The sequence below is a fragment of the Rhinopithecus bieti genome, unplaced genomic scaffold (assembly GCF_001698545.2).
Source record: "Rhinopithecus bieti isolate Rb0 unplaced genomic scaffold, ASM169854v2 scaffold_2572, whole genome shotgun sequence".
Taxonomy (NCBI): Eukaryota; Metazoa; Chordata; class Mammalia; order Primates; family Cercopithecidae; genus Rhinopithecus; species Rhinopithecus bieti.
In genome coordinates, this window is record NW_016804595.1 from 410,882 (window position 1) to 423,150 (window position 12,269).

The 12,269-nt window shown below is 40.0% G+C and overlaps 1 protein-coding gene across 3 annotated transcripts in view; it reads right to left on the reverse strand.

Annotated features, from left to right (window-relative positions):
* The window catches only part of HECW2 (HECT, C2 and WW domain containing E3 ubiquitin protein ligase 2), a 404,117-nt gene that overhangs the window by 153,944 nt on the left and 237,904 nt on the right, over positions 1-12,269 (reverse strand). For all 3 annotated transcript variants that reach the window (XM_017869298.1, XM_017869297.1, XM_017869299.1), the window contains one exon: positions 1,271-1,378. In XM_017869298.1, the coding sequence (XP_017724787.1) occupies positions 1,271-1,378 (108 nt within the window). The remainder of the gene's footprint in view (positions 1-1,270; positions 1,379-12,269) is intronic.

The window sequence follows — 12,269 nt, forward strand, 5'->3', positions numbered from 1 at the left end:
AAAAAAAAAAAAAAAAAAAAAAAAAAAAAAAACAGAAAGAAAGAAAAATAAATTCTATAAATGTAGAAGTTAACCTGGACCAACTAGTAAATCATTTATTCCTTCATTCTTCTATATATTCCACAAAAATGTATTGAGTATTTACTATTTTTTTCAGTAAAATTGGTGACAACCATAAATAACACCATCACCCAACATAAAAGGGACAAGATATTTTGTGAACCAGGCGCTATATATCAGCATTTGAATTTACAAATGACTATAACACTGAATTAATTAGGTAATAGTTGAGTTATCTGCAGTCAATGTCTGATTTTCTAGTAAGGTGACCTCAATGGCAGTGAGCCCCAGTCTATTTCATCAACACTTTCAAAAGACTGGGGTCCAAACACGAAGTTACTCTGCTGCTGGCAAAAATTATAATGAGGTATTTCAAAGGCAAGTCATGTTATTAATTTAAATCTTGAATTTTTCTTTCTGAAATTAATATGAATAAATATTAATTATAGATATAAAGGGTATACAAAATGTGTAAAGTACTAATTATATATAATTTATATACCATACATTCATAATGTACATGTAAAATATAAAATATACTATATATATTTATGTATATATACACATATATGTATGTACCTGTAATATTTATTTGCATATATATGTAAATATGTATGTTTGTGTGTGTGTGTATGTATATACACACACATGCACATATTACATAGTTGTCCCTTGATATCCATGGGGGATTCATCCCCAGACCCCCATGGGATACCAAAATCCACAGATGCTCAAGTTCCTTATATAAAGTGTCAGAGTATATGCATATAACCTGTGTACATCCTCTCAAATACTTTAAATTATCTCTAGATAACTTAAAACACCTAATACAATATACAATATAAAAGTTACGCAAATAATTGTTACCCTATAATGCTTAGGGAATGATAAGAAAAAACGTCTGTACTTGTTCAGTATAGATACCGTGACTTTTTTTTCTGAATATTTTTGATCCACAGTTGGTTGAATCTGTAGACGTGAAATCCACGGGTATGGATGGCTAACTGTATATTGAAACATACACAGTTTTTTCAAAATATGTGAACATTCTTTACTGAGCATTTTCTAAAACAATATATTTTCCATCATGGCATAAATATGTAAATTCAAACCAAAGAATTTCAAAATAACATTCAAAAAGACTCCGTAGAACTCTGCATACTTATGCAATGTTCAATAATAAGTTTATATTTCACACTCAGCTACTTACGTTCCATGAAATAGGGCCCAGGCTCAATTCTCCATACAATTTGCCCTTTTTGTGTTCCAGTCACACCCCTGTTTTTAGAATCCCAGAAGTTGGCTGGAGAATTCTCATCTGGAAAACCAAAGAAACATTTTTCAGCTTAATTATAACCTGTCTCTCCTTAGCAGGAAGATTAACATACATTCTAAAATAAATGGAAAAAAGATAAATGAGAAAATATAATGCATTTTATTCTTAATGACTACCTCCCAGCAGAGTATTACTCGAGTTTCTATGCTTGCATTTATGTGGGAGAAAGGGGGCTGGGTGGAAAGAAGATGGCATCCCTGGGCTTGGCCAAGGTGGTCAATGTTGCCAAAAGACAAAACTGCAAAGAACAAAGGGTACAACTGCTACAACTTTAGCTATGAGCTGATTTATAACAAAGGGGTTGGGTGTGCTCCCATTTGTAAAACCCTTTTATAAAAAGGAAAGGAAGAGCAGATCTAGGAGAATATAACGGAATTCAAGATGGGATGAACAAAAGGAATGTTAAGCTATGAAAGTGAGTCAAGATACAGTACAGCTTTGCCAGGAACAGTGTTCAGGGAACACAAACCAATTTCATCACATCTGCCAGGACAGTCCTTTGCAAAAGACCAAAGGCATAGACCTTGAGACAAGATAAGAAAAAAAAAAAAAGAGTCTCTACAGGCTTTCGTGTGGAAGAAGAATAGAAAGAACAGTGATCCCCCAAACAGGCCTGAAAGCAACATTTTCCAAGCTTTCTGACCTCATGGCACAAAGAAAATGGTAATATTTGTATGGCACACTAGATTCAACAGAAGCCATGCTTACAATTTAATATGACAGGCAGGGATGCTCTGGCTTCCTCAGGCTCTGCCCCCAGCACCCTGAAGACTGGGGATTCATGTTCTGTAATTTGCTCACATTACACTAGTTTGAAGCTCTGTCTTAGTGGGCTAGAATAGGAAATGAAACTAGAAAACATGAAAAGGAGACCAATGGAGTTTTATAGGCACGTTAAAAAGTATATAGTGATCCCGGCTCTTAATGCCAGATGTACCTCATTCATTTCCCCAAATCCCTTTCCAAGGACGAAGGATCAAGGTTGCACTTTACTTTAACTGAGAGTTGGAATAAAGCAGACAGGGTGAAGTAAGAGCTACACTAAAAAAGGAAAGATGGAGAAAGTCCCAAGCCCAAAGGAATAGTCCTGAGGAGAAAAACCTGTCTTCTTTTAAGCCTGAAAGAAACAGAAAATGGGTCAAATCAAGGGGTCAGAGGGATTTCTGTCTTTTCTGTGGTTGCCCCATTAGTTTCATCATATTGAAAAGCCAAAGAACTTCAGGAGGGATGGTCCTTTCATGCATTTGAATTGAGCACTTTATAAGTCAAAGGTTCTTTATTGTGAAAGGCCAAGCAGCAGCCACTGTTCTTTGTAAGAATGGAAAGACATAACCCATTCATGGCATCATATCCTCTTCTAGACAAACAATGTGAGCAAACAATTCCATTTCATCACAGAAATGTAACCAAGATGCTGATATTTAGATGGTACTCAGGCAATCACTTAAAAATCACTGGATTTGAAAGATATCGCATGGCTCCTCGGGGCAGAGATCACGCCACTGCACTCTAGCCTGGGTGACAGAGCAAGACTCTGTCTCCAAAAACAAAACCAAACAAACAAAAAATTCAATTTCTGATTCTGTCATCCAGGCTGGAGAGCAGTGGCGCTATCTCAGTTCACTGCAACTTCTACCTCCGGGTTCAAACAATTCTCCCGCCTCAGCCTCCAGAGTAGCTGGGATTACAGGTGCCTGCCATCATCTCCAGCTAATTTTTTCATTTTTTGTGTTTTCAGTAGAGACAAGATTTCACCATGTTGGCCAGGCTGGTCTCGAATTCCTGACCTTGTGATCCACCTGCCTCGGCCTCCAAAAGTGCTGGGATTACAGGTGTGAGCCACCATGCCTGGCTAATATTTGTATTTTTCAAAATACAAAATAGAAAATAGAGATGGGGTTTCGCCATGTTGGCCAGGCTGGTCTCGGACTCCTGACCTCAGGTGATCTGCCTGCCTCAACCTCCGAAACTGCTGGGATTACAGGCATGAGGCACCACGCTCGGCCTGGTGAAATCTGTGATATTTAAAGAAATAAAAGTTAGCCCTTTGAAGCCAAGTGGCTAAATTGTACCATGAGTATTCAAGTTCACACAGAACACAAATGTTCCATATATGACAAAAAAATGGGTCAGAAGCAGAATGAGCTGACCCTGAGCAGAAGCTGGATGGGGCTGTTTTGATTGCAGAAAACAAGTCCAAAAGCCACGGCCAGTGACCACCCTTTGGCCTTCATAAGGAAGAAAAGCTGCTGCATTATTCCCTGCCAACCATGGTGCTTGTCAAGTACTATTCTGATTATTCTAAATGGAAATTTTTCTTTGATGAGATCATATTCCTGATAATTCATTATCCTTGACAGATACAAACACTTCTGCCATTGAGTGGCAGCAACCCTTAATTGCAAATATGAATCCTGAGAAATAAACAAGTTTAGGGACACAGAGTTCACATTACTGTGAAATGCCTACTACAATCTCTACAACCGCTACTGCTCCTACGTGGCTAGCAGAGCCATGGCCAGCCTTGGCTCATCATACTAAGAAATGCCTAGAATGACTCATTCCTTTTCTTTGTTCCAAGAAGATCTATTTTAATTAATCCTTTAAATTTTTTGTTCACACCTTTGTTTAGGTTGCAGTCAATTTTGGCCTAGCCTGAGAATCTTTTTAGAGTGGTAGCATTTTCTCTGCTCAGATCTATTGTTCATGGATTTTTTGTATACGCCAACATATTTTTTTCCTATATTCAATGAACTATTTTTTTTTATCCTCATTAGTACCTGTATGAGGTGATTTGGTTTTTTTCAAAACACCCCCATCCCAAAGTAAGAACAATAGCTGGCCCAGGTGCAGTGGGTCATGTCTGTCATCCCAACAGTTCAGTAGGACAAGATAGGAGGACTGCTTGAGGCCAGGAGTTTGAGACCAGCCTGGGCAATATAGCAAGACCCTGTCTCTAACATAAAAAAAATTTTTTTTTAATTAGCTGGGCATGGTGGATGCACCTGTAGTCCTAGTTACTCAGGAGGCTGAGATGGGGGTGTCCCTTGAGCCCAGGAGTTTGAGGCTACAGTGAGCCATGATTGCACCACTGCACTTTAGCCTAGATGACACAGCAAGAGCCTGTCTCAAAAAAAAGAACAATAACTGAATATAAATAAGTATATCAAAGAAACAATTCTGAATCCCTCACATGTGTAATACAGAAGTAATTATAAATTTATTTCTTCCTTTAACCGAGTAAAGGTTCCGACAAATCATCGAATGCCACTGGTCTTTAAAACCAAGATACACTTGGCCACTTACCTTTCTCGTTTCTCTTAACTATTCCAGGCCGGGTGCGGTGGCTCAAGCCTATAATCCCAGCACTTTGGGAGGCCGAGACGGGCGGATCACGAGGTCAGGAGATCGAGACTATCCTGGCTAACATGGTGAAACACCGTCTCTACTAAAAAATACAAAAAACTAGCCGGGCGAGGTGGCGGGCGCCTGTAGTCCCAGCTACATGGGAGGCTGAGGCAGGAGAATGGCGTGAACCCAGGAGGTGGAGCTTGCAATGAGCTGAGATCCGGCCACTGCACTCCAGCCCGGCGACAGAGCGAGACTCCGTCTCAAAAAAAAAAAAAAAAAAAAAAAAAAAAAAAAAAAAAAAAAAAACTATTCCAAATCTGTCTCTGTCCTCACATCCCCTACCTAATTTCCACCCTCATTGGAACTCTGTATGAACTCTGTGTCCCTAAACTCGTGCATTCTGTGGCATCTATAGAGGACATTAGGCCTTATCTCCCTTGATTTCTCCACCTTCCTACTACTATCTCCTCTGTATCTGTGCCTACTTCTTGCCTTTTTTTCTACTCCCCCTTACAGTGGTGCCTGCGGCCCCCTCCTCTCCACCAGTCACTTTCTCTCATCTTAGTATTTAACCTTTTCCTCTAGAGGGACCTTCCACTCAGCCTAGAAACCTGCCAGCTTCCATGAGGCATACTCTCGTGCTTTTGTCTTTGCTCTTTGACCATTATCTTCCTTGCCTTCTTTCCCATCCTCATTCCTATTTCCTCTCCTACGAGGATTAAAGTGTCTGTTTTTCTGTTACAATACAGTCTATATTACAGGAGTATATATTCTAGATTCTTAGGTCACTTCCTAGTGGAAATATAATTACAAAGAAAGAAACATTGGAGATGTTAATACATATATACCCAAATACCTTCTAAATCTAATTTTGTTTGGTAGGGTTTATATTAAGCTTATCCCTTCATGTCTCACAACTTCTTCATTCTCTTACAAGTCTAGTTGGCTACACATTTTCTCTAAATAGAAAAGTGAAGTGTGTGTGCGTGTGTGTGTGTGCACGCGTGCACACAGTCTCAAGTGGTCTTCCCACCTTGGCCTCCCAAAGCACTGGGATTACAGATGTGAGCCACCATGCCTGAACATGATACTTATCCAAAGTGATTTCATTTATTATTATTATTTTAAATTACAACTTAGGGCTATTCCAATTAATTCTTTTACTAACACTGGAATTACTTACGTTAATTCTGCTTCTTCAAGGGAGAAACAAAGTGTTTGGACCGAGGAGATCAAAGAGTAGAAATAAAAGATTACAACACACAACCCTCTTCTACTAACTGTATAATGACTCAGAGAAATTTCTCAGAGCTTGTTAATGAGGTGAGAAATGGGCCCCTTTTCCTTCATTAAAACATTAGTAACATTATTAAAACATAAAGGTAACATTATTTTTAGGAAGAACACTTAGGGGTCTTAAACAGAATCTGTATATAAGCAGACTTACCAACATCTCCTGCACATTCACTGTCACAGCCTCACGGGTTACCTTCTCTTTTAGCTACCTGATCCCCCAGGGCAAAGAATGCCCAACTTCATTGCTCACAATGAATGAGGGGGTGGGTGGTGCTTCTTTAAAATGCTAATTCCTGCATGGTGGCTCATGCTTATAATCCCAGCACTTTGGGAGGCCGAGGCAGGCAGATCACTTGAGGTCAGGAGTTTGAGACCAGCCTGGAAAACGTGGTGAAACACCGACTCTACTAAAAATACAAAAATTAGCTGGGCGTGGACGCGCATGCTTGTAATTCCAGCTATAAGGGAGGCTGAGGCGGGAGAATTGCTTGAACCTGGGAGGCGGAGGTTACAGTAAGCCGAGACCGTGCCACTGCACTCCGGCCTGGGCAAGAGGGCAAGACTTCATCTCAAAAAAATAAACAAACAAAATGCTAATTCTTGTGCTGCTCTTCCAGAGATTTTGAATTTAGTAGGTTTGAGTCTGAGCTCAGGAATCTGAATTTTAGCAAGCACCCCAACCAGATGATTCAGATGCAAGTACCACATAAAGACCACATTTTGAAAAATTCTGTTCCATGGTTAGTTCCAGGGAAATTGAGCAATCACAGCAATGCTGTGGACCATGCATATGTCTTTGACTGTTGTCCCTCTCATTTGTTACCTTGTTCATTCAGTCACTCATTTAACAGGTATTTATTGACTGACTACTATGAAGATCATAAGCATCTACTTCCTGCCATAAGGAGCTGACAGGATAGTGGTGGGAGACCGGCACATAGATATACTGCAATGCAAAAATTACTATGGTAAAGGTAACCATGTTTTGTTAAAAGAGGAAAAAAGAGGAGGAATGATTAGTCATCCTGGTATCTATGTGTGATTCATACAGTTCTGAGCTGCTGGGTTTAAAGTGTCTTTGGAAAGGGTTTACGGAGATCTCCTTTGAGAAGTCTACAGATCTAAGCCAGACATTGTTTCCTCATCCTTTCCCTAGACATATATATTTCTTTACCTTCCACAGTTCTCATTTTTGGTTCTATGAATGGTCATCAGAAACAACAAAGGAGTGGCCATATTTAAAGCTGAATTCAGAGGTTAATGTTACCATTTTTGCTTGGGCCCCACAAGACTATCCTTTTCTTCCCTGGAAAAGTTGATAATTATATTAACCTACAATGTAATTATAAAGAGTAATCTTTTAAAAAACTAATTCCTTTTTTTAAAAAATTGACACACAAAGCTAAAATAATGTAAACATAAAACTTTAATTTTTTTTCAAGTTCTTTCTTCCCCATAAATATTCCACACACAGAGATGGGTTGAAAATTATTTTTAAAGGATTATTTTTTTCCTGTACATGATTCTTGGATTTCAGAAAATTATCCTTTTTAATGATAACAAGAGAATATATAGGAACACATGACCAGACATATCAGACATATCTAAACATATTCTAGATTTGGAAACATTTTTAAGTCTATATTAAATATCTCCAAAACCTCCATACGGTACTAGAAATAAAATAGAAACAAAAAAAAAGTATCCAAAGCACTTACCCTCCTACCAATCAACCCAGGGGAGTTGAAAATAGAGGAGAAATTTTTTGAGGAAGATGCCATGTGACCGACTGTGCCAGAGAGAAGAAAAATAATACTTTCAAATTTTATTTTCCTTTAAAGTAATTCCATCTCCTCTCTATATTTTCTTTAAAAATGGCATAAATTCTAAATTGATTTTCAATTACCTTTTGTGTATAAATTGAAAACAACTGTGTCCTGAGATTGGAACCATAAAGATGCCTGATCTTATTCTGGGTACACTCAGGAATTAGATGCCTATCTGGAATTTGGGATTGGAGAGCAATACTAAGCTAGGAGTTGAATCAAAATAATCATTCTAGACCTGGGCAAAGAACACCCCTTCAGAGGGACTGCTTGACTGTTAAAATGGTACAAATTTACCAGCACGTACCAGGCCAGTTACTGGAATCCCAGAGCAACACTGAGAAGAAAACTGATGGCGACTTTGACAGCTGAGCTATACTGTGGAAAGGGGTGGGTCTTCACCACTGAATGTAGCAAATCAAGCACCAATTTTATTAAGTACTAGGATAATTCACTGGCAAACTTCCTTATGAATTTGCAAACTTAGCATTAGTTTTTAACACAATCTCCCTAGATGCCCAATTCTTTACATTAAATCTCTGCATGGAGAAAAGAGAGTGTCTGACATGTTCAGAGATTACAATCGTGGCACCACCAGGCCACCTGCTAAGAGGGCACCTACTGGTGACTACGGCTTTGAAGCCACTTGAGTGGCACCAGAATGACTTGCTGAGAACAATGTGCCCGAGACTGCAGAAATGGGCACCAGGACATTACAGGGCAGAAAAAAACAACACGTGCTGAGAAGAGCCAATGACAACACTGCAAGGTCTGGCCTTGGGAATATCTGTGCACTGAAAGGTGTGCAAGACACTATCTCTGACATGGACCTCATCACCACCCTGGAAGGGAATGCTGGCAGGGTGGAGAGGTACAGGGCATATTGTTGAACTCACATCATGCACTACCAAGTTTGAGAGAGATGTTTTATTGTTGTATCCTCTATAGCAGTGTATCACAAGCAGGGAGTGGGGCCCAACTGGAGAATGTGAAATATTTCACTAGATCCAAACTGGGTGACATATAGTCAAGTCTGAACCACACCCCTGAGGGGTCACCTGCACACTCACACCTCTAGATGTACTAGTCAAAGGGAGGAGGCTCTGCTAAGCAACTTCCTAGATAAAAACAATTGGTCCTAAACTATTTGATTAAACACTCATTTGAAAAGGAAAAAAAATTACTGACAGCCCAGTGAGAAGAAACACTTGGACCCATTTCAGTAAATCCCTCCCAAGAGTTACAGTCATGGCCCAGTATATCAGATAACAAGGAGCAGCTCAGAAATGGCTTACAAAAGAATCAATTTCAAACACAGGTTGCACTGGCATATAGAAACATGTCTCTCTTCTGTTCAGTGGCTCCCTATTTTTCTCAGAGTGAAATCCAAAGTGTTGATGATGGCTTCCAGTGCCCACAGGACATGGCCAACCACTCCCTCCAAGTACAGCGCTGACCTCACCCTTTCCCGCTTTCCCTGCCTCCCTCCTTACTCCCTTCCAGCCACACTGACCTCCCTGATGTCCCCAAAAGTGTGCCCAGGATTCGGCCCCAGGTACTTTGCTCTGGCCATCATATTCACCTGGAACTTTCCCCCAGATACCCTTATGGCTTAATTTCTCCCTTCAATTTTGTAGCTCATACGTCACCTTCTCAATGCGGCCTACTCTGACTGCTTCATTTTGAAATGCAAGTCTTCCTCCAGCATTACTGGACTATCTTACTCTGCTCAATTTCCTTTCCATAATCCTTATCACCTTCTCAAATACTCTATAAGAATCTAGTTACACATTTTAATACATTGTCTGTCTTCCTCTCTTGAATGTAAACACCAAGAGGTCAAGGAATTTTGTCTATTCTGTTTACTGATGCATCCCAAGTGCCTAGAATAAAACCTGACACATAGTAGGTGCTCACATTTGGTTGAATGAAAGATATTGATAGCGACAAGAGGCAGATAAATGCCTAGGTAGATAGGGGCGAGTCCCTGGTGAAATGCCACCTTCAAGCCAAAAACAGCCTGAAGGCTGAAAGACCAGGCTGCTGGTTCTGGATGAAGGATGTGATCCAGAGTGAGAACCTCTGTTCGTGTTTGCTCACCCTTTCCTCATTGGTTTTTTCTGAATAATGCTTTTAAACCAATCAAATGTTGCCTTTTCCAATACTGCCTATGATCTGCCCCTCCCCCATCCTATGCCTATTAAAAACCCCAGACTCAGCCATACTGGGAGAGACAACCTGACTTAGGGTGATAGATGACCTGACTTAGGGTGAAAGACCACCTTTCTGTCCCTTCTCCATTGAGAGCTGTTTCATTGCTCAATATAATTCTCCGACCTCATCACCCTTCGATTGTCAGTGTGATGTCATTCTTCTGGGACGTGGGGCAAGAATTCAGGACCCACTGAATGCAGGTACTCAGAAGGCTGTTAATACTGTGGCCCTCTGCAACAAGAAGCAACACCAGGGCCAAGCCCCGGCCCCGGAGCCATGGGCCAGAGTGGGGCAAGGAGCTAACTGGGCTGTTAACACACTACCATCAGTCAGGCTGCAGACAGTGGGACTAAAAGAGCTAATTACCACATTGTAACACCCCTTCTGAGGCTTCAGGGTTGTGGCCACCTCTGCCTAGGCACCACTGCATTCCCCTTAGGGTGATATGACTGGTCCAGCCACAAGCTCTGCACGGAGCCTGCCACTGCACCAGTGCTTGAAATGGCCAGCCAGACCACACACTCGCTCGCTCACATACCCGCTTCCACTAGGGGCTGAGCATACAGTCGCAGCGGCCCCAGGATCCACACTGGACTGCAAGCTAAACGGCCCGGTGGGCCGACTAGATAGGGTGACTCCTGCTGCAGGGGCCGAGAAAAATCCTGCATCAGTATCTTGGTATCTTCTTTTGATTATATTATATTAATTTAATATTAGTACTATATTCTTAAAATATACAAAAGAGAAATAAAATACTCACCATGGAACACACAAAGCCTTTTTAAAGAGATCTCCATCTTATTCAGTATAGGGAAAAACAAGGACAACATTGCAAATTCTTGGTAAACATTATCAAGCAAATTCCACAAGACCAGCTTAAACTCTGGATCTTTATAATAATAATTTCCAATTAACATTCACACTTAATTCATCCACACTGCTGATGTGACATTCAACTTTGTTTATATCCTAGAGTTAGTCACACCAAAACACAAAAAAGATTAAGAAGCTTACCTAAGATCACATAACCAGTTTTGAGTAAGGCCTTTGAAATATCTTAAAGTTCCTTCTTGACAAGGGCTTTCAGGGCATTTCTAAATTAAGATTTTTCCCCTCAACTGAATGGTTTACTACATAGGATTTGCGATAATTCAAATTCTTTGATAATGCTTCAAATGGAAAATTACTAAAGGCTTACTTACATCAAACAAGAAACTTATAATTTATGGTGGCTATTGTAAAATTTATGATAAATCTCATGTGAAAATAGAATAAGGCATTTGCAATAGCTGCATCCAATTTCATGATAAAATTGTTAGCACGAATGAGGTGTTCTTTGTAAAACTTGAGACTTAAAGATTTCCGAAGTCTCTTTCAAGTACACAACTGCTGTCAGTACATGATTTTCCCCATCATACTTGCATGACTACTTTCCTTTGGCAATTATGCTTTATAATGAATATGTAAACCCAAGCCCTTTTAAATGGTGAAGTATGGCCAGCATTTGGTAGCTCAGTAAACACCTTAGCGCAAGATCCAACATTAGGCCCTTCAAGAATGTTCTATGACATGATGATAAAATGCCTCAATCCTATTCCCTGTAACAAGACTCACAGTATCAGAACAAGACTTCCTGCTGTCAAAGAACTTTCATAACAAAGAGCAGAGTAAATGCTCTTTTTCCATTTGGATAATTTGGACAAGTGTAACAGGCCAAAGAGAGTTGAAAAGAACAGTTTAAGCCTCAAAGACAGAATGAAAACAGCAATTATAGAAGGGATAGAGAAAATGATATTTATAAAAATTTATTCGACAAATATATACTGAGCATCCACTATCTGCTAGGCAATATTCTAAGTGACAGGGATTTGGGTAGGAATAAAAGAGTCAAAGTCCCTGTCCTGGTGGAGATTTTGGTCTGGTGGGGAAAGTAGTCAGTAAGCAGATACATAAACAAAAATGTAATATCAAGTGGTGGTAACTGGCTTAAAGAAAGAGAGCTTGGGTATGGGGTGGAGAGAGGTTGGTAGGAGAGTACAATTTTACATAGGTTGGTCAGGGAAGCATTTGAGCAGGAACCTGAATGAAGCAGGGGACTGAACCACAGGGAGATTTTGGGAAAAGGCATAACCCAAAAATGTAAAAGCCCTGAAACAGAAGCAAGCCTACCATGTTCCAAGGAACAT